Source organism: Salvelinus namaycush, chromosome 9 (assembly GCF_016432855.1).
Source record: "Salvelinus namaycush isolate Seneca chromosome 9, SaNama_1.0, whole genome shotgun sequence".
NCBI classification, from domain to species: domain Eukaryota; kingdom Metazoa; phylum Chordata; class Actinopteri; order Salmoniformes; family Salmonidae; genus Salvelinus; species Salvelinus namaycush.
In genome coordinates this window covers 51,845,920-51,869,984 of record NC_052315.1, presented here as the reverse complement: position 1 = coordinate 51,869,984, position 24,065 = coordinate 51,845,920, and the positions used below count along the sequence as shown (strand labels likewise).

At 41.9% G+C, this 24,065-nt stretch overlaps 1 protein-coding gene across 1 annotated transcript in view; it reads left to right on the top strand.

Moving 5' to 3' along the window:
* Positions 1-11,073, top strand: part of LOC120053314 (contactin-1a-like) — a 51,981-nt gene extending 40,908 nt beyond the window's left edge. Inside the window, exons 17-24 of the mRNA XM_039000443.1 lie at positions 66-215; positions 2,594-2,664; positions 3,531-3,765; positions 4,687-4,790; positions 5,040-5,229; positions 5,493-5,605; positions 9,300-9,456; positions 10,994-11,073. Of these exons, the coding sequence (XP_038856371.1) occupies positions 66-215; positions 2,594-2,664; positions 3,531-3,765; positions 4,687-4,790; positions 5,040-5,229; positions 5,493-5,605; positions 9,300-9,456; positions 10,994-11,073 (1,100 nt within the window). The remainder of the gene's footprint in view (positions 1-65; positions 216-2,593; positions 2,665-3,530; positions 3,766-4,686; positions 4,791-5,039; positions 5,230-5,492; positions 5,606-9,299; positions 9,457-10,993) is intronic.
* The last annotated feature ends 12,992 nt before the right edge of the window (positions 11,074-24,065 follow it).

Below are 24,065 nucleotides of genomic sequence, written 5' to 3'. Positions count from 1 at the left end.
TCTGCAATGTGAACATTTCCATGTCTGAAATGTTCTGTGTAAATAAAGCTTGATTTGATTTGTAGCCCCTCCGGATGTGGAAGGAAATGCAGAGACAGCCACGGTGGTGGACTTGCTTCCATGGACAGAGTATGAGTTCAGGGTGATAGCCACCAACACCCTGGGGACAGGAGACCCCAGCAGCCCCTCTCCCAAAGTCACCACGCTGGAGGCAGGTGAGTGGAACCGAGCTGGTATGGAACCGCCATCGCATCATGAGTAACCTTGCCTTAGATATGAAAACTTGTCTTGGCTACCAGAGCTAATGTCTAGGCCAGTAGTCACCAACCTTTCCTGAGCCAAGATCACTTTCTGAGTCCAAAAGCAAGCCAAGATCTACCATTCAGATTTTTTTTTAACATGACAAAAAAAAATGTAAGCCTATGCAACATTAACCTATTAAAAACAGTTATGTTTGTGCAGTAGGCTATAGGCCCAATACATTATCACTACATGTTGGCTATGCTTGAATTGCCCTGCCAATGTCGTTCTTCTCAGACCATTTAGAAATTATATTTAAAAATGTTGGGTATATGATCACACTGGTAATTGTATTCCTTGTGAGGCACAGCTGAGTGAGCATAATGATTTTCTATCATTTATTTTACTGGACTGATGGCCTGTATCTGATGGTCAGTTTAGGCAGGTAGGCTAACGGGTAGCCCTTTCCTGCAGTCAAATGACCGAATGGCCTCATGGGTGGAATGTTATTCATATTTTTCATAATTTCATAATTAATAAACATGATTATTTTTTAAATGCTGAAAATCCGGGGTTCTATGTCAAAAATCTTTGTTATATTTCAGTTTTCTGTGATGTATAGAAAGTGTCATATTGAATACATTTCAACTCTATATCTGACAAGGTACGTCCATAACCATGTGTGTCAGGTGCATACTTTTGTTTCAAAGTAGATTTGTTTAAGACTACCAAGAAACACTCTGTGTGACCCTGATTTACCCCACTGCAGTACAAGGTTAAAAGCGTTGGGCCAGTAACGAAAGGTTGCTTGTTTAAATCCCAGAGCTGGCAAAGTGGAAAAATTGTCCGCTCTGCCCTTGAGCAAGGCAGTTAACCCCCAACAACAACTGCTTCCCGGACGCTGATGCCGTCGATTAAGGCAGCTCTCCGCACCTCTCTGGTTCTGAGAGGTTGGGTTAAATGCGGAAGACACATTACATTTGAATGCATTCATTTGTGACTAGGTATCCCCTTTCTCCAGTCTGAGGAGAGGGAGAGGTAGAGAGAGGGCAGCGGTGAGGCTGCCTCTCACCCGACTCACCGTCCCTCTGCTCGCTCTCTGCTGAGAAAAGGGGACACACGGTCTTCCAGCTGATGGCGAAACTCAAGTCGCACTGCATTATTTCTGCCTCATGCACCAGTTCATGTTGTTACTCCTATGACCAGAGAAAGTTAAATATCCCTTGATATTAAAGGAGACACGAACCGCTAATAATACAGTAGCAACGCAAGCTAATCGAAACACTTTGCTAAACTCATTCATTACTGCTGCGGTGCTGGTTGTAGTGTGTGTGAAAGTAGGGAGAGCACACATTTTATAGCTTCTAAAAGTGTTGAGCAAAGTGTTGACAGTGCTGAGTAACAACTTAAACATGAACTTACTTATAAAAACAGCAGCTCTTTGCTGTATTCATTGAGTCTCTCTCTAGTCATGGTTTTAAAGTCTCACAGTATCAACTTTGCTGTGTACGCCAGGCTTCTTTCTACAGCCTATGGTTCGAGGAAACTGTGCAGACACGTTGATCTGAGCTATCTGATTGGCCAGCGGTAGACCTATAGGTTCACTTGATTTGCTCTCTAGGACTGCCGGGTCGGGTATGTGGAGTTCTACCTTCAGACACATGAAATGGTTCAAAATGGGAACTCTTTGCCTTCCCGGCGCTAGAGCTTCTGAATCAAATGTACCTACTGCCAACTGCGATAAATAAATAAAATATATATTTTTTTTAACATGAATTTTTGGCGATCGACTACGAATGCCATGGAGATCACTATCAACCGGTTGGTGACCACTGGCCTAGGCTTTAGCTCAGCAGGAGATCTGGAGATCTGCTTTTGAACTGGAGATCTGCTTTTGAACCCCAGTCGGCCATATGAGCTAATTTAAGTTCAACATTGGAAAAAGTAGGCCATAGTGGAACCTTTCTACACACATGAGATAAGACTGAGCTTTAAGCAGAGCAGGAAAGAGCTGTAGCATTTCTACCCCCACAGTGTGGCATCGGTCCCATATGAACATTAAGGTGTTGCACTTGGCAGCATTAGTGACAGTGGTATGGTATTTGCAAAGCCAATGCTGCGTCAGTACGGGTGCCAATGGAAGGGTACAGTATGTGTTGTTTGGCATTGTACTGTGTGGACAATGGCCCATATTCACAAAGTGTCTCAAAGTAGCAGTGCTGATCTAGGATCTCGTTTGTCCTTTTAGATCATAATGAATATGATTAAAATGGGCAGGCTGGATCCTACTCTGATGTGCTTTGTGAATACTGGCCTGCGAATGTGAACTCAGATCTTGGCGTTTTGCTTTTAGTTCCTGTGGTGGCTCCCTCAGACATCGGCGGCGGTGGCGGGACCAGCAGGGAGCTGACCATAACTTGGACGGTAGGTCGAGCCAATACTTTTTTTCCCGGTCTCTGCCAGGGTGAACTATGACCACAAACTCAACTTCCCTCCTAAATCTGATCTGACAGCAGCCAGGAGAAGAAGTGGCAGAAGTTTTGCACATGCAAAATACATTTCGTCTTTGCCTTTTTTTTCTCTCTCCTCTTTGCAAGGCAGTGCAAAACAGCTGTGAAAAGTACGGTGGCTATATTCATGGAGGAAGACACATCACACCATAGCACATTCATAACCGTACGGTTTGACGGACAAAGACTGGTATCCAGAAGGGCTTTTGTATCGGTCTCTCGCTCGTTTACACTCACACCACTCACACCAGCAAATCTACCAGGGATAGATATCAAGCGTTAGCTAGCCTCCGTTTCTCTGCTGCCCCCTTTTGACAAATTCCTATTGCGCTCCTGGGCAAATTGCCTTTTCCTTGCTCGAAGCCTGGCAGCATCGATCCCACAGCAGTTGGTCGATGTGATGAGGCTTGTGTCTTTAAAGGTTAACCGTGTGCGTTTAGAGGTTAGCGGTGTCTGATGCATGTACGCCACGCAGAACATATGGTCTGATGGTGCCTGAGCCAAGCGGGGAGACGAGGCATGGGGAGAGGGTGTTGGTCTAATAATGAGAGTGTCAGAACTTTGGAACAAACACGGTGTCAGAAACACGGTCGTCGTGTTTACTAGAATAGTATTATATATTATATAAACATGCTTTAGAGTGATGATAAGCCCTTATTTTGGGTCTGGCCATTGTCTTGTCACTCAGCATAACTCTGTCTGCAAGGATGTCTTTCTTGCTGTGGATATTTCTGTTATTCTTAGTCTTTCAACTCTCGTTCCTATTCCATCTACCTCCAGCCGGTGCAGCCACAGTACTATTATGGACGTAACTTTGGCTACATCATCGCCTTCAAGCCCCGGGATGGCTACGAGTGGAGGAAGGTGACTGTGGCAGACCCCGAGGCTAAACACTACGTCCACAAAGACTCATCCATCCTCGCCTCCACAGAGTTTGAGGTCAAAGTCAAGGCCTTCAACAGCAAAGGGGAAGGACCCTATAGTCTCATGGCTGTCGTCTACTCTGCGCAGGACGGTAAGCACAGATCTAGGATCATCTTACTCCTAAGCCCAACCGCAAGCGTAGGTGGGAAAACAGGGAAAACTGACCCCAGATTATTGTACTCTGTCAGCAGCATAGAGAGAGCCGGGCTCTTCAGAACGCCACGCCTTCATATCAACTGTTTCAATCTGTCAGTGTCAATTATTTATCAGCACGGTGACTTTTTAATGGAGTGGGATATACTTAATAACTAATCCCAAAGATGAATGTGAAGAATTGTACCCTTAGAATGTGAACCCTCCCTACCCTCTCTCCATCTCTCCCTACCTCTCTTCCTCCCTCCGTTCCCCGCCCTCATCAGAGTAGGATTATCGTGATCTTTGTGGCATGAGCCAGAAAGCTGATTATTCGCCCCAAGGATGCCAAGCATTTAGCCCACTTATTAACTTCAGCTGACAGACAATCAAGATAGCCACTACGGAGAGATGCTCGGTTGCCGTGGTAACGCTCATTGGGAGTGTAAAAGAGGGCAGAAGCATTCAGTTAAGCCCGATGACGTGTGCGTGAAGGTTTCTCGGCGCGGCTCCCTGCGTGAGATTTAAACATCAAAGGAAGGACAGCGAATACTCTGAGAGTGTGTCATGGTTCGTAACTCAGAGGAAAGTGTTTGTTGGAGAGCAGAAAGAATGTGATGAGAGAGATTTCTGTCACTGAGCTTGTTCTAGGTCATGATTAATGCCTGTTAACAGATGCCTCCTTACCAAGACTGGGGGAGGTCTGCATGAACAGGTCAGACTTGGTGCCAACATGAAGTTGTAAAGTGAAAGAAAAGCTATATTCATAGAAAATTGATAGTTACTGTAGGTGGGTATATGGAGGAAATACTTTTACCGGGTCTCTCTCTCTCTCTCTGTCTTATAGTGTCTTAAATTATATATCTGTGTGTGCCACCAGTGCCATCTAAAGCCCCTACTAGTGTGGGGGCCAGGGCGCTGTCCGCCACTGAGGCCATCGTGTGGTGGCTTCCTGTCACCCAGCACACTGTAGAAGGCTACCAGGTCAGTACTATGTGTCTGTGTCTATGAGGAGTAACATGACTGTTTATCAGATAGAAGTAGAAGCGACCTGTCTGCACCAACCCAGAGTCCTCCAAACAATGGACAAACCCTGAGTACTGAGTTGTATTTGATCCAGTACAATCAGCTAATAGTCATTACCATATTATTTTACCAGGAAGTATTTAGGCCCTAGAATATTATATACAGTATATTGAGTCTCTGTGACCGTCTCCTTCTTCTCCTGTCCAGGTGCGGTACTGGAGGAAGGCGGAGGATAGCGAGACATCCAGTCAGAGGGTGGTGGTGTCCAGCAGAGAGAACCAGACCAGGCTGGATAATATGACCCCAGACTCCCACTACCTCGTAGAGGTCAAGGCCTACAATGCAGCCGGATACGGACCCAGCAGCCAACACTTACAGATCTACACCAAGAAAGCCCGTACGTATTTTTATCTCAGGGCTGGTTTCCTGGAAATAAATGAAAACTACTCTTAGACTAAAACATTTTTTCAATGGAGTTTCTCTATTGAAAGTGTCTTAGTGGTGGACTAGGCTTAATCTGTGTCTGTGAGACTGGTCCACAGCTAAATAATCGTCAGCATATTCTGAGTTATGTACCGCAAAAGTGTGATCTCATTGATTCTGTTTGATTGTCACATGATCCTTACACTGTAGAACAATTTTTCTTCTGTTTTTCGCCAGCCCCAAGCCGGCCTCCTAAAATAATCAGTAAAAAGCTGAAAGGCACATCAGTGAATATCGCCTGGGAACATGTTGAACCCTTGGCCAACGAGTCAACAATAGATGGCTACAAGGTGGGTACAGTTTTACAAATGCACGGAAGCTTGTAGTGTAGTCAACAACAAAAAAGAAGGTCTGTACTTCAGATCAACACATGAGCAATAGTCTCTCTCCAGCATCTGCCACATACGCACATGAGACATAACAGATTTCTTAAAGCTACAGCTTTCAAAACTCAACCAAGCTAGAAGGTCCACATTACTCGACACAACATACAGTTTACTCAAGTGCCTTTCTCATACACTGCAAAAAGGGAAATCTAAGCAAGCCTAAATATCTTATATTGAAGTGATAATTCACTTTTTACCAAGCTAAATTATCTAACATCATTGGCAGATAGTTTTGCTTATTTTAACCTAAAAAAAAGGCTTATTACAAGTAAGGGAACCAAAGCCTCCCTCCCAGAGAATCTTAACCCGTACTATGGTCGCTTCGAGGCAGACAATACCGAGCCATCCAGGAAGACTCTCGCTGCTCCGTACAACCAGGTGCTTTCGCTCTCCAAAGCTGACGTGAGGAAAACTCTCAAAAGAGTAAATACTCACAAAGCTGCCAGCCCAGATGGCATCCCTGGCCGCATCCTCAGAGTGTGTTCTGACCAGCTGGCGGGCGTCTTCTCGGACATATTCAACCTGTCCCAGGCCGTAGTGCCCACCTGCTTCAAGGACACCACCATCATCCCAGTGCCCAAGAAGAACAAGGTATCATGCCCAAATCGCCCTGTCGCACTCACCCCGCTCATCATGAAGTGCTTCAAGGGCCTGGTCATGGCCCACGTTAAGGCCAGCACGCCAGGCACACTGGACCCACTCCAATTTGCCTACCGCTCCAACAGATCCATGGTAGATGCCATTTCCATCACTATTCACATGGCCGTAACACATCGAGGCAAGAGGAACACCTGTGTGAGCTTACTGATCATTGACTACAGTTTAGCAGTCAACACTATTGTTCCCTCCAAGCTTGACCCGCTGCAACATCAAGTTTGCTGACGAAACCACGGTGGTAAGGCCTCATAGCCAACCATGAAGAGTCGGCCTATAGAGCGGAGGTAAGCGGAATTGTGGTGCCAGGCCCACAACCTCTCCCTCGACGTCAGCAAAACAAAGGAGTTAATTGTTGACTTCAGGAAGCAGAGGAGGGAACATTCCCCGATCCACATCGATGGGACTGCAGTAGAGCGAGGGAGACGTTTTAAGTTCCTTGGCGTCCACATTACCGAGGACTTGACATGGACCAACAACACCACCACTCTTGTCAAGAGGGCGCACCAGTGTCTCTACTTCCTAAGGCTGTCAAATTAAGGCTGAAATTTGGCATGCCACCCCGGGTCCTCTCCTAATACTACCTTCTGCACCATTGAGAGCGTCCTGACCAGTTGCATCACGGCCTGGGGACGGGGAAACGCTCCATCCACGACCGAAAGGCCCTCCAACGGGTGAAGACGGTCCAGTACAACACCGGGACCGTGTTCCCACCCATCCAGGACATCTAGTCGAAGCAGTGTGGAAGGCTGGCAGCATCTTTACTGTCGAGCAGACTGTATTGGAGTATGAGGTCTGATGCCAACAGGCTCAGAGACCAACAGGCTCTATCTACAAGCGAGAGAGTTGGCAGAGAGCTGGCCCCTTTAGACTAGTCACCTGCACTGACCTGCACCGACTCTCTGTACCTTAGCACACATGCACTCACTCATTCATACACTCACATAGATATACAGTGGCAAGAAAAACTATGTGAACCCTTGGTAATTACCTGGATTTCTTCATACATTTGTCATCAAATTGGATCTGATCTTAATTTAAGTCACAACAATGGACAAACACAGTGTGCTTAAACTAATAACACACAACTTTAACCATTCACAGTGTAGGTTGGAACAAGTATGTGAACCCCTAGGCTAATGACTTCTCCAAAAGCTAATTGGAGTCAGCTAACCTGGAGTCCAATCAATGAGACGAGATTGGAGATGTTGGTTAGAGCTGCCCTACTCTATAAAAAGAGTTTGCTATTCACAAGAAGCATTGCCTGATGTGAACCATGCCTCGAACAAAATCTCAGAAGACCTAAGATTAAGAATTGTTGACTTGCATAAAGCTGGAAAGGGTTACAAATGTATCTCTAAAAGCCTTGATATTCATCAGTCCACGGTAAGACAAATTGTCTAAAATTTTGAAAGTTCAGCACTGTTGCTACTCTCCCTTGGAGTGGCCGTCCTGCAAAGATGACTGCAAGAGCACAGTGCAGAATGCTCAATGAGGTTAAGAAGAATCCTGGAGTATCAGGTAAAGACTTATGGAAATCTCTGGAACATGCTAACATCTCTGTTGACAAGTCTACAATACGTAAAACACTAAACAAGAATGGTGTTCATGGGAGGACACCACGGAAGAACCCATTGCTGTCCCAAAAAAACATTGCTGCACGTCTGACTACTGGCAAAATATTCTGTGGACAGATGAAACTAAAGTTGAGTTGTATGGAAGGAACACACAACACTATGTGTGGAGAAAAAAAGGCACAGCACACAAACATCAAAACCTCATCCCGACTGTAAAGTATGGTGGAGGGAGCGTCATGGTTTGGGACTGCTCTGCTGCCTCAGGGCCTGGACAGCTTGCTATCATCGACAGAAAAATGAATTCCCAAGTTTATCAAGACATTTTGCAGGAGAATGTAAGGCTATCTGTCCTCCAATTGAAGCTCAACAGAAGTTGGGTGATGCAACAGGACAACAACCCAAAACACAGAAGTAAATCAACAACAGAACGGCTTCAACAGAAGAAAATACACCTTCTGGAGTGGCCCAGTCAGAGTCCTGACCTCATCCTGATTGAGATGCTGTGGCATGACCTCAAGAGTACAGTTCACACCAGACATCCCAAGAATATTGCTGAAACTGAAACAGTTTTGTATAGAGGAATGGTCCAAAATTACACCTGATCGTGCAGGTCTGATCCGCAACTACAGAAAACGTTTGGTTGAGGTTATTGCTGCCAAAGGAGGGTCAACCAGTTATTAAATCCAAGGGTTCACATACTTTCCCCATCCTCCACTGTGTGTTCAATAAAGACATGAAAAAGTATAATCGTTTGTGTGTTATTAGTTTAAGCAGACTGTGTTTGTCTATTGTTGTGACTAAGATGAAGATCAGATCAAATTTGATGACCAATTTATGCAGAAATCCAGGTAATTCCAAAGGGTTCACATACTTTTTCTTGCCACTGTACACTCATACACATACGCACGCACACACATACACACACACACACATACATTGATGCTACACACATCACAACTGCTGCTACAAGATTGCTAAATACTTCACAATTTAAAACACTTGCCCACCAATCCCCCTTCCCCAAAACACATTTAAATATTGGGCTATAAATTGTGCCTTCCTGTATTACACTATAATGTTTATTCTATTCTACTGAGCCATTTATTTTATGTTCATATTCTTATCTTTTATTATTTATTATTGTTGTTGCATTGTCGAGAAGGAACTTGCAAGTAAGCATTTCGTTGGACAGTGTATACCATGTGTATCCCATACATACAAGACGATTAAGGGAATTATCAGTCAATATAAGATCATTTAGGCTAGCTTATATTTCACTTTTTGCGGTGTAGCCACAGCTCCTTAGTATGAACATATATGAACTGATCTAATATTCTCTCTGTGTCTGTGTGTTGGTCTCCATACAGGTCCTGTACAGGCAGGCCAGCAAATCCACTGGGATGCTGTTTACCACTGGGAAGCGGTCCATAGACCTGCCCATGCACAAGGATGGGGACTACATAGTGGAGGTCAGGGCTCACAGCGAGGGAGGGGACGGGGCTGTGGCCCAAGTACGCATCTCAGGTAACACATCAATCAAATATCAACATAATACATTTACAAAAATGTATAAGGCCCCTTTTAGAGGCAGAAATTAATATGACACAAAATGGAGGCTGATTGTGAGGAGGTGCTATAGATTAAGTAACACACCGCCAACATAATCAAATCAAATCAAATGTATGTATATAGCCCTTCGTACATCAGCTGATATCTCAAAGTAGCTGTACAGAAACGCAGCCTAAAACCCCAAAACAGCAAGCAATGCAGGTGTAGAAGCACGGTGGCTAGGAAAAACTCTCCTAGAAAGGCCAAAACCTAGGAAGAAACCTAGAGAGGAACCAGGCTATGAGGGGTGGCCAGTCCTCTTCTGGCTACACTTGAGTGAAGCACTGTAATCCATCTGAAGTTGAATCCCATATTTTGTGCGGTGGGGAGATATCCCCATCTTATCCAAGGCAGCTGGCCCTCCATTTGTCAAACCCCCTACATTATAATCCCCCCGGAGCTCTGATTCCCAGGAGTCTGTGAAATCAAGCTGTCAGGTGGGCCTGGCCTACATGATAACAGCTACCCAGGAGGGGGTTTCCCTCTTCCTCTTCTCACAAGACCCCCTCTACCCCTTGATCCATCCACCCAGACTCTCAGCCAACCCTCCATCCTCCACCCCATCCACTCAGCCAGTCATTCAGTCAGGCGACCAGTCAGTCTGAAGTCAGTGGGCCATCACCGGGCTTTTGTAATGGACTTTAGACCAAAGCCTTTCCACCCATCTTATACCTCTATAATAATATACACTATGAAAATGTCAGTGACAGCTCCTGTCCATGGGCCACCTGGTTGACTGTGACAAATGGCTCTGGCTTTCGGTGTCCATCTTTAAAACTGAAATACTCCTGCTATTTTATGACAGCCCAGGAATCAGCTGTAGGCTACACAATGCACTCATCTATACATACATTTGGAATTGTGATCAGTTCACCAATGGCTTCTCTACTGGAGTGAGCCCTCATGAATGTAGCATGTGTGGGTTGAACAGAGGTGAACTCTCTATGACAGTAAATGTTGTGTCAGCCAGCCACAACCGTCAGCAAGTAATTTACAGTGCATGTCATCGATCTCCAAATTGGATGTGGCACTCACATTTTGCCACTGAAAAAAAAAACTGACTCTGTCTTGCCATACAAATTCTAAATCCAATCTTTGGCTTATATTACATATTACACAGGTGGTAGGGAGAGGGGCCACTCAGAGTGGTACACAGCATGATATCATAAAACCATGAAGGAAAGTGGTTGAAACTTTGTCGCCAATTAACAACATAGAAGCATAAATTGCAGTGTGCACTCTTTTTTTAAAACAATTTTCTAAACATATGATTTGATATCCACTACCTGCTCAAACACATTGGATGTGCGTATGTAATATTTTCCTATCATGAAACCATACACAGAATCCCTAACAGAACAGACCAAATATACATGGCTTGGTTGATAGGTTAGAACGCTACCCAAAATGTAATTGAAACGTCACCATTGTGCCTCTGTCTGTCTCCCTCCAGCTGGAGGCGTCATGGCTGCCAAGTCCCTCAGCTTGGCCTCCCTGCTCCTGGTGGCTCTGCTCTGCCTGATGGGCCTCTGAATGTCGCGCCATCTTTATCTGTGAAGGAGACTCTGTGAAGTTGACGCCTATCTATGACAACTTTGGTTTCCACAACCTCTGGTTTCACCCTGCAGGCCAAAAACCCATATTCCCCGTTCCGAGGAATAAGGCTCTGTTTGTGGAAAAAGACACAATACAAAATTTGGACAAAGAAGATATCTGGGATCTCTCTTATTTTAACCCTACATTATCTTTAAAGGAGGAGCGTCTAAGGAGGTCTTTCAACTTTTTCAATATGCCTTATATGTAAACGGTTACACTTATCTTTCACAATGCCATGACTTGCTCTTGACTGGGTGAGGTGTTAGTGCATAGGTACTGCACAAAGATGGCAGGTAACTGTTTCCAACAATATTGTGATACAGGCCTTTCTTGTTCATTCATGAAGGTACAGTAGCTTCAAAGTGTGTGTTTTATTTGATGTATGGCATTATGGACAATTGTTACAACATAGCATTCCACATATACTGTATATATAAGCTTAGCAGGTAATATAGCTGTGAAGGATAAGTGTATGAGTTTATGAAAATGTCTATGTGTTTTAATTGCATTTCAGTGGCTTTTTCTTTCCCTCTTTCGTTTCTTTTCAAGATGAATTACACCATCCCCTTACAGAGGTACAGTCAAACCACATCCTAAGATGTATCTTATCGAACATCAACAGACAAAAAGAGCAATTCATGTAATACTAATATAATATATGCAACGTATATGGTTTTGCTATCGAATAAGTACATATAGCCAGTACATATAGCTTACTATTAACGCTGTAACTTCTTTGTTCAGAGAAACATTGATTTTTTATCTCACAAAAACATGCTTATTTCCAACTCATAACATTCTCTAAAATGAATAGACCAGTTTACAAGTGTTTGCATGTCGACATTGTTATCGGAAAGATTTTCCTGACAAAACAAGAGAAACTTCTCAGCCAGAGTGATGCGAGCATTTTTAGCACATGTGTATGTAAAAGTTGAATGTATTGACAAACTGTTGGGAACAAGAAATTAGCTTGAAAACATATCAGACCTGCAGTTTGTATATATCCATAAAAATGATGCTGATTCATGATTTCGACTGGCTGAGAAAAGCTGCCTGCCTGTCTGTCTGTCTCTCATCCGGACTCCCGACACGTTCATTACCCTGGGACAGCTGGAGTTGAATATTGAAACAAGGTTGCAAATATCTGAGAGACAGACAGCAAGGTTTATACAAATCTCCGCTGTTGAAAACTAAATGTTAGTCTTAAAGAAATGTGAGATCATGTCTAGATGCTTTTTATAGTGGAGATCAAGTTTATAAATTGTGACCGACCGGCTTAAATCGGTCTCAAAATTTGAAGTTGTGTTTTGTACATTGGATAAAAGTGGAGACTCAGAGCTACAAAATGGTATATCATACACTGCATTTTGAAGAACAATGGGAAAGTAATTCTGCTTTGAAAGTTGATAAACTTGTAAACTCACTTTTGAGAAAATGGCCTTTGAATGTTTTGGTACCTACTGGAGAGCTCTCCTTTGTCTACACCCATTCAGCATTGTTCACACCCTCTTAAAATGGGTGGGGCTAAACAATGAACCATAATCCCAATCCATAGAGTACTAGCAATACAAAACGATTGTCATAGCTAGCTAAAGTTACCCAAATAGGTTCAGTGTTAGCTAGTTAGCTTGCTAACATTAGGCTATAACTAGCAATGCGAAATGGCATTCTGATATAACATTGAAGTTACTACACACAGATCATAAACATAATATTAGCTAGCGGGCCTGCCATCGAATGTCAGCTAGCTCGCTAACAGCAAGCTTTAGCTTGCAATGAAAACAACTTTCTGACAAAATTATAAACGTATAATATCTGAAACTGTAGCTAGACTCTTACCCGTATACATGGACGAATGCTTCACGGCAGACTGCAACCCCTTTCATTAAATAAGACATCCTGTTTTGCTTGTACGCTTTTTTGCCAACGTTTACTGACATATTCAACCGCTGTTATTCTGCACTCTGGCACACTCAGACAAGAGTGCTCTGAAACAGTTGTTGCAGTGACATTCTATTGAAATGGATACTTGCATAGTTGGAGTCTTTTGTTAAGTTTTACTACACGATAAATCAAATAAAAAAGCCGTGTTAGATAGGATTACCTAGACATAATGACCAGCTCAAATAGACAGAAGCCTGCTATATGGCAGACCAATCCAAACTCATCTCTTGGCATGTCCAGCCCACTCATTATCTCAGCCAATCATGACTAGCGGGAAGGTTGCTGTCTTTTTAACCAACTGTGCTCGTAATTTAACAATTTTATTCGTATAGAGCCTTGCAAAAGTATTCATCCCCTTTGGCGTTTTTTTCCTATTTTGCTGCATTACAACCTGTAATTTAAATGGATTTTTATTTGGATTTCATGTAATGGACATACACAAAATAGTCCAAATTGGTGAAGTGAAATGAAGAAAATTACTTGTTTCAAAAAATTATAAAGAATAATAAACGGAAAACTGGTGCGTGCATATGTATTCACCCCCTTTACTATGAAGCCCCTAAATAAGATCTGGTGCAACCAATTACCTTCAGAAGTCACATAATTAGTTAAAGAAAGTCCACCTGTGTGCAATCTAAGTGTCACATACCTGTCACATGATCTCAGTATATATACACCAGTTCTGAAAGGCCCAAGAGTCTGCGACACCACTAAGCAAGGGGCACCACCAAGCAAGTGGAACCATGAAGACGAAGGAGCTCTCCAAACAGGTCAGGGACAAAGTTGTGGAGAAGTACAGATAAGGGTTGAGTTATAAAAAAATATCCGAAACTTTGAACATCCCACGGAGCACCATTAAATCCATTATTAAAATTTTTTAAGAATATGGCACCACAACAAACCTGCCAAGAGAGGGCCACCCACCAAAACTCACAGACCAGGCAAGGAGGGCATTAATCAGAGAGGCAATAAAGAGACCAAAGGTAACCCTGAAGGAGCTGCAAAACTCCACAGCTGAGATTGGAGTATCTGTCCATCGGACCACTTTAAGCCGTACACTCCACAGAGCTGGGCTTTATTGGAAGAGTGGCCAGAAAAAAAACATTGCTTAAAGAAAGAAATAAGCAAATATGTTTGGTGTTCGCCAAATAGCATGTGGGAGACTCCCCAAACATATGGAAGAAGGTACTCTGGTCAGATGAGACTAAAATTGAGCTTTTTGGCCATCAAGGAAAATGTCTGGCGCAAACCCAACACCTCTCATCAACCCAAGAACACCATCCCCACAGTGAAGCATGGTGGTGGCAGCATCATGCTATGGGGATGTTTTTGGTGGCAGGGACTGGAAAACTGGTCAGAATTGAAGGAATGATGGATTGCACTAAATACAGGGAAATTCTTGAGGGAAACCTGTTTCAGTCTTCCAGAGATTTGAGACTGGGACGGAGGTTCACCTTCCAGCAGGACAATGACCCTAAGCATACTGCTAAAGCAACACTCGAGTGGTTTAAGGGGAAACATTTAAATATCTTGGAATGGCCTAGTCAAAGCCCAGACCTCAATTTAATTGAGAATCTGTGGTATGACTTAAAGATTGCTGTACACCAGTGGAACCCATCCAACTCGAAGGAACACTGGACACATGTTATGTTTTGCCTTGAAGAATGGGCAAAAATCCCAGTGGCTATATGTGCCAAGCTTATAGAGACATACCCCAAGAGACTTGCAGCTGTAATTGCTGCAAAAGGTGGCTCTACAAAGTATTGACTTTGGGGAGGTGAATGCATGCTCAAGTTTTCAGTTTTTTTGTCTTATTTCTTGTTTGTTTCACAATAAAAAATATTTTGCATCTTCAAAGTTGCAGGCAGTTGTGTAAATCAAATGATACAAACCCCCAAAAAATCTATTTTAATTACAGATTCTAAGGCAACAAAACAGGAAAAATGCCAGGGGGGTGAATACTTTGGCAAGCCACTGTATTTACAGATGGAATACAAGTTTGTTATTAAGGCACATGAAAGTTCACATGTTCGAGAAGTCATTTCTGCCAATGAACGCATTTTGATAAATAAAAACGTTTAAGTTCAAACAGCTCTCCTGTGAAGTAGTGACCTGCGACATACGCCTAGCTGCCTGACTGGGCTGATAAAACAGTGGATTGCGCAGATGGAACAGAGGAAATAGGCATTTTAACGTCATAGATTTAGCTGGTGGTAACTTGTTGAATAGACACCGGCTGAAATGCGGTTTTAACCAATCAGCATTCAGGATTAGACCCACCGGTTGTAAAACATGACATAAACAATGTGTGACAGTGGTGTATTTGGTTTGCTTGTCAGGACACCTAACTGTCCTGTGACCGTCGCTTTGCCATAACATGTGTCCAGTGTTGTAAGCATGTACACTTGGAGGAACCATATAACTAAACTGAGTTTGGAATCATACAAATAGAATTATAGAATGGGTATTTTCCCTTCGAAGGATTCTATTTATATGGTTTGAATATATAGAGTACATTGAGCGCAAAAAGGTTTTGTTTTGACTGTATCAGACCTTAGTGGTAGACTACATGCTGGTGCTTTGTAAAGAATGTTTTGCATTTTGTTTCATCTTTTTAATGTCTCATTTATTTCGTATTTTTTTTAAATGTTTCTGCCATTTTTAATCAATGTCTCAAGTGTGAGTGTCACTATCAACAGTGATGCAGTGACTCTCACTCAGTTCAGTAAGTAACCGTGCAATGTCTGTTTGAATCTTGAATGGCTATTCAAATTGTATTATGCGTAACACAACCTGCCTAGCTCCTATAACAGTTATACTATTATTGTGTGTCGTGGTCCATAAACTGGTGCAACTACAGATAAACAACACAAACTTTCAATATCCGTATCATAGTCCTCCGAAGCTCATACATTGGTCCTGCTATGTTTGGAACGTTCATTTGTCTTTTTATTAACAACATGAGAGTTACATGTTATCAGAGAGATATATAGAGTATGCATTATCAATCGGTGTTGTTGTTCATCACTATGACCCGCCACTGGTTAAACAGTAGAGATGTTATTACTGTTATTTCCCTGCGAGAAGTATAAAAATGCAGATTTCTTTTTTTTATTTCTCCCTGAATACATGTTCGGTGTGATGCTAGCCATGCTTTTACTAGCTCTGGTCCAGGGTGTTCAAGTGGCTTGCTCCGCAAGGCTCAAGCAGCGCCCTGGACCCAGAGCTATGCTTTCTGCATACATTGTGACTCTATCGACGAAACACCTACCAAAGTGCTTTTCCCGGTTTCCCCTCATGCGACAAGTCATTGAAAGAGTTGCCAAATGCATGAATGCCTTGAACTTTGATATTTGGAAGGAAATTTGCTATTACTACATCCTAACATGCATGACATTGGAAAGTAATTATAGGCCTATATGGTAAAGAAGCTCCATCCATACATTGCAATGAGTCAACTCATTATGCATACAGGCAACTTCCTATCAGCTTCATATGAACTCAACATGCCTTTGTGGCAAATAATAATAAACATTCATTCCATTATGAGTGACATCCCTTTATGTCAGCGACTGTGTGTTATGTGTACATACTGCACATTCTATAGCGAAGCCTAACGTGTGCATTAGTTGCCTCATCAAGCCAGTCATCTCAAGGGGAAGTCTTTGGAGGGCAGGATTGCAAATGTTTTGAAACTTTCCCAAAATTCCCAGCTTTTCCAGAAATCCCAAATGGAGAATTCCCAAGTTTTCCAGGAAATCCAGTTGGCGGATTTTTTTCGACCCTAATGGGGGTTAAGGTCTTACAGAAAGAACCTAAACTGACTAAAGGAATCTCACTCGTTCAAGTTCAGTAGGCCCTACTGGTCAGTCCTGCGGTCGGTCTCTTGCATTACTGTAAGATGGGTTGGGCGTTGATGACATCACCGTTGTTGATACAGCAGCAGTGTTTGGCTGTATGTTCAGTGCTGTATTCATACTGTTCTGAATCGCACGTGTTGAGGGCTGAAACTGGACTCTCCAATTGGCTGGACATAAAATGAACAATAAAAGTTTAGTTAACTATTCATTTAAGGTGACTTGTCTCTTTTATATATTGTCTTGAATGTCCATAGGCCGACGGAAGTACAGAATGTACAGTGAATAAATGAAGAAAAGACAAAACTCTATGTACACCAAACCAAAAAGTCTCAGCTGATTAAACATAAGATCCTTGAAGAGCTAAATTAAATTCCAGAAAGCGGTGTTTTGCATTAATTAGGCCTAAAGTAGCTGTTCCACAGCCTAAAACCACCTGGACTCTGGGGCAGTAAGTTGCTAATGCGCTAAAGTTGTCCGTGATCAGATTTGAACACGCATCCTTTGGGTTGCTGGACGTTCATGTTATACACCCATCCATACACCCTGAACAAACACCCTCCTTTTGTTTTTGACTTAAGTAACCTTCTGTCTTGTGTAACCATATCAAACATAACATATTATACTCATTTGATTGTCCCGGATTTACATGTATTATGTTACGTCTAGTCTATGAGACCAGGCTGCTAAAACAGACTCCATTAGATTGAACTTGCCTATTTTTTTTTCTCTGGACAATAGAATTTGGTCCAATAACAGGGGTAAATTATACTCAAACCTCACAACAGTTAAGTATCTCAAATAATAACATTGCATTGTGAACAGGAATAAATTGTATGTATTCCCAGTAAATATGTAGGCCACGAGTATTAATATTTACCAATACAAAGACAATAATAAACATAATTGAATATTAGGCAAAGTGGACTTCCCCAATGGTGGCACAACAGTCAATAACAGTGTGCACCTCTGGACGAGGATGCCCTTTGGCAGAGCGCAGGAAAACAGCTGATCAGAACCTAGGTTGACGATATGTTTCCTAATTCCTACTGAGTAGTAGAATGTGTTACTGAGTAGTAGAATGTGTTAGAAAAAAGCTTTTTTGAAAAACAATTTAATTCCTAAATCTCCTAGTGGGGTCTTTACCACTGAGGGCTAGAGGTGGTTGACTCTAAAACTGCTGATATACGGACTTCGCACCGAACGTGATTTTTCTCAATCATAAAGCTCTCTCTGCACAATGCAGTTCTTCCTCAGTAACATAGCTGTGGTAGACCTTTTTACCGGGGTTTCAGGTTTTTAAGATTTGTATTTAGGATATCGTCATGTAAAAGTAGGCCTATACGGTCTAATTGTGAAAACATGTAATTCCCGTGTTTCACCTATATCAGTGGTCACCAACCTTTTCTGAGTCAAGATCACTTTCTGAGTGTGAATGCAAGCAGAGATTTACCGCTCAGATTTTTTTGAAACATGACATAACGTAAGCCTATGCAACATTAACCAATTAAAAACAGTACTGTAGCAATGAGGTTTTCGCAGTAGGCTATAGGCCCAATTCCTTACCACTATGCTTGAATTGCCCTGCCAATGTTGTTCTTCTCGGACCATTTAGAAATTATATTTACAACATTTTGGTATATGATTATCGCAGTTAATATATCATGCGTTGTATTACTTTTGAGGCAGAGCTGACTGAGCATAATATACAGCTCTGGAAAAAATGTAGAGACCACTGCAAAATTATCCGTTTTTCTGGTTTTACTATTTATAAGTATTTGTTTGGGTAAAATTAATATTTTTGTTTTATTCTATGAACTACTGACAACATTTCTACCAAATTCCAAATAAAAATATTGTCATTTAGGCATTTATTTGCAGAAAATGACAACTGGTCAAAATATCAAAAAAGATGCAGTGTTGTCATACCTCGAATAATGCAAAGAAAATAAATTCATATTCATTTTTAAACAACACACTACTAATGTTTTAACTTAGGAAGAGTTCAGAAATCAATATTTGGTGGAATAACCCTGATTTTCAATCACAGCTTTCATGCGTCTTGGCATGCTCTCCACCAGTCTTTCACATTGATGTCGGGTGACTTTATGCCACTCCTGGCACAAAAATTCAAGCAGCTCGGCTTTGTTTGATGGCTTGTGACTCATCCATCTTCCCCTTGATCACATTCCAGAGGTTTTGAATGGGGTTCAGGTCTGGAGATTGGGCTGGCCATGACAGGGTCTTGATCTGGTGGTCCTCCATCCACACCTTGATTGACCTGGCTGTGGGGCATGGAGCATTGTACTGCTGGGAAAACCAATCCTCAGAGTTGGGGAACATTGTCAGAGCAGAAGGAAGCAAGTTTTCTTCCAGGACAACCTTGTACGTGGCGTGATTCATGCGTCCATCACAAAAACAGATCTGTCTGATTCCAGCCTTGCTGAAGCACCCCCAGATCATCACCGATCCTCCACCAAATTTCACAGTGGGTGCGAGACACTGTGGCTTGTAGGCCTCTCCTTTAAGTTCCTTAGTGTTCAATCACCAACAAACTATCATGGTCCAAACACACCAAGACAGTCGTGAGGAGGGCACGACAACGCCTATTCCTCCCCAGGGGACTGGAAAGATTTGGCACGGGTCCTCAGATCCTCAAAGTGTTATACAGCTGCACCATCGAGATCATCCTGAATGGTTGCATCACTGCCTTGTATGGCAACTGCTCCAAGCCATAAGACTCCTGAACAGCTAACAAAATGGCTACCCAGACTATTTGTATTGTCCCCACCCCATCCACCCTTTTTACTCTGCTGCTACTCTCTGTTTATTCATCAAATGTACTTATATAGCCCTTCTTACATCACCCAGCCTAAAACCCCAAACAGCAAGCAATGCAGGTGTAGAAGCACGGTGGCTAGGCAAAACTCCCTAGAAAGGCCAGAACCTAGGAAGAAACCTAGAGCGGAACCAGGCTATGAGGGGTGGCCAGTCCTCTTCTGGCTGTGCCGGGTGGAGATTATAACAGAACATGGCCTAGATGTTCAAATGTTCATAGTTGACCAGCAGGTTCAAATAATAATAATCACAGTGGTTGTCGAGGGTGCAACAGGTCAGCACCTCAGGAGTAAATGTCAGTTGGCTTTTCATAGCCGATCATTCAGAGTATCTCTACCGCTCCTGCTGTCTCTAGAGAGTTGAAACAGCAGGTTTTAGAGAGTTGAAAACAGCAGGCAGCACGTCAGGTGACGTGTTACCTGCATAGTCACTTTACGTCTACCTACATAAATGATTACCTCAATTACCTCGACTAACCGGTGCCCCCGCACATTGATTCTGTACCGGTACCCCCTGTATATAGCCTCGCTACTGTTATTTTATTGTTGCTCTTGAATTATAATTATTATTATTATTATTTTATTTTTTTACTTCAGTTTATTTTAGTAAATACTTTCTGAACACTTTTTTTTCTTAAAACTGCATTATTATTAACCAATAACCAATAATAATATTATTATTATTATTGGTTATTGGTTAATAATAATGCATTTGGTTAATAATAACCCCCCCCCCCCCCCCCACGGCTCTTTCTCAAATAAAAAATGTAATCTGTCTTATCTCAACTTTTTAAGTCACTCGAACCATTTAGATCTATAAACATTTTTTGAAATACCAGTAAAGGAGCCTAAAGATAAATAATACACTTGTTTAGAGAGAAAACGTTTAATCAGTGTTTTAACCTGTTTGGCGTGCAAGCCCGACGTCGGTACACTTATGACAACAGCCAGCTCAAAGTGCAGGGCGCGAAATTCAAAAGATATTTTTTTTAAATATTTAACTTTCACACATTAACAAGTCCAATACAGCATATGAAAGGTAACCATCTTGTGAATCAAGCCAACATGTCCGATTTTTAAAATGTTTTACAGGGAAGACAAAATATGTAAATCTATTAGCTAACCACGTTAGCAAAAGACACCACTTTTCTTACTCCATCAGTTTTTTACTCCATCAGTAGCTATCACAAAATCGACCAAATAAAGATATAAATAGCCACTAACCAAGAAACAACTTCATCAGATGACAGTCTGATAACATATTTATTGTATAGCATATGTTTTGTTCGAAAAATTTGCATATTTCAGGTATAAATCATAGTTTACATTTCAGCTACAATCAGAAATTGCACCGAAAGCAGCCATAATATTTACAGACACCAACGTCAAATACCTAATTACTCATCATAAAACATTTCTGAAAAATACATAGTGTACAGCAATTGAAAGACAGACATCTTGTGATTCCAGACAATATTTCCGATTTATTAAATGTTTTACAGCGAAAACAAAATGTAGCGTTATATTAGCATAGCCACAATAGCCAGAAACACTTGGGCGCCGACGACCAGTTCACATGCACGACAGATATTAGAAATAGCATCATAAAATGTTTCTTACTTTTGGTGATCTTCCGTCAGAATGTTGGACAAGGTGTCCTTTGTCCAGAACAGTCGTTGTTTGGATCTGGAACGGCAAATTTCCCTCTTCATTTAGCATGGGCACTTGCCAAGTGCTACGGATCTCTCCAACGTCAACAAAGTCAGAGAACGGAACACGGCAAAACTCCCGAAAAAATTTAAATAATCTGATTAAACTATATTGAAAAAACATACTTTACGATGATATGGTCACATGTATCAAATAAAATCTAAGACGGAGATGTTAGTCGTCCATAACGAGAGCAAAACAGAAGGCAAATCCATGTCCTCTTTCGCGCGCTCCAGAAACAGGAAGTGGACGGTCACGTCAAACAAAGAGCTTTAATTCCACCTCAGACCAAGATAAACACGAATTTTTTTCTCTCACCGCCTCTTGACAACCAGGGGAAGGTGTATGAAGTGTATGTAGACTCTTACGTATCATGCCCATGTATAGGCAGGAAGTTGAACAGAGCATCGATTTCTGACATTCCACTTCCTGGTCAGGAAGTGTGCTGCAGAATGACTTCTGTTTCACTCAGAGAAATAATTCAAACGGTTTTAGAAACTAGAGAGTGTTTTCTATCCAATAGTAATAATAATATGCATATTGTACAAGCAAGAATTGAGTACGAGGCCGTTTGAAATGGGCACGATTTAACTGGCTACTCAATACTGCCCCTTGCAGCCATAACAGGTTTTAAGGGGGGGTGATTTACCCCAAATTACCCCAAGTTACCTTATCATCTTCACTGTTAGGCATTCGTCCTCTCCAATGATTGACTATTTCTGTGATAACAGCTCAGGTGAAAAATATCCCTTTTCATTGCCAGAGTTTAGAACTGATTAGAGATCAGAGATAGTGTTACAACTCTGTTCTCCATTATAGATAACACCAGCTCTCTCAGGATACTATTTATTTTATGCCAGAACCAGAAACAGTCTGAGTTTTGTTTTCCAGTTTGTATCCAACAATGATTTCAGATAACAAAGTCAAAACTATGTATTTCCCCTTTGTTTGTGGGGATTAAGGTCACAGCCTATTTATCAGTTAGATTTAGATAAAAATTGAGATAAGGGAATCCATCCACACTTCCTGCTAATCAAAATGGCTCCAATAGTTACTTCTACACACATGAACGTACAGAGGAAGATTATGGGAAAAAGAGGGAGATAACTTCTCCCTGAATGTGTCTCACATCAGTTGGCTTATCAGCCAGAACATATGGGTTCTCTGTGATAGGTGATAGGCCTCGTCCCAGGTGGTTTTGTGGTTTTGTTGTTCTTGTTGACATCGTTTGTTGCTACATCTCCTAAGGTCCTAAGGGAAATCAGATTGTCAGATTTATAGATACCGCCTACTGAGTTTAATCTGTAAATTCCATCTGAAAGAACCAGAGTCCAAAAAGTATACCCACTGGGCAGACACTGAACCAATGTGTGATAGACATTTAATTGACATCTGTGCCCAGTGGGTAGTTACTTCAATTGTGATGTAAAACAAACCTTGATCGTCTCACTAGAAAATGAATCTGTCTTGGTTTGATTTATTGACAAGGAGGATTTGTTAATTACTTTTTAAATTATTATTAATGAGGAGGACTATTCACTTTTTCCTCACAGAACAGCTTGGTCTGGAATCAACGTACTGTTTATGAAGTGTGATGTGACACTAGACAGAGTAACACTGGAGGCTGTGTTTCACCAAGACTGTTGTCAGCAGTAAACACTATTAGTATGTCAGAGACATATGGCCTAGACTAGTATATGTGTTTCTTCCAGATAGGTGCAAACATCCCAGGGCTGAGAACTATTGGCTTTGTAAATCTACACCTGCCAGCCTCCCGCTCTCTCTCTCTCTCTGACATGTCATACAACACATGATGTCACTTTGTTTTTGTGTACTCCGTACCAGACACAGAGCCCTGAAACATGATGCCTTCTCTCTGAGAGGTGCCTGTACTCTGTCATGCTGGGTTAGACAGTTAGATGGTGGATGGACACTGGGCTGTAGGCCACGGGATCAGGCTCGCGTAGTGATCTCTACAAAGATATTATATTACAGAGTTTAGCTGTATAGAAGGAGTTCCCAAAATACCACTTTTTTTGTGATGGTTAGTCATCATAGAGCCACATTCTATATTGCAGCCTATTTTTGTAGAGCATGGAAAATAAATTAGAATACATAATTTATTCTTATTTTGAAATAAATAAAAAATGCATGATGTGAAAATGGAGGCAAAGGGTTTTGTTGAGTTGCGGAAATCCAATTGTCTGAAAATCAATGACATCGTTGTATCATGTTATCTGAAGACTTGAGAGACCTCTGGTGGTTCTATTGAAAACAATTAATGGAAATGACTGTAATGTCCTCTGTTTAAAATGAATTCAGTACTATTAGCATACCACCAGTGTTTTTGTTACTATTATGGATAGGGAACTTACCCATGACGCATATTTTCTTTCTCTCTCATCATATTGGGAATAGACAAGGGTGAGTAGACTAGTTAGTCTACAACTCCAGCAACAAGTGGGCGGTTAAAAGTTATCCAGTTAATTTACAGTTAGTAAGGGACGGCGACATCGATGGGACGTAGACGCGGCAAACGTTGACATCGCATTTTCACCCGAAGCGCATAGTTTCTATTGCC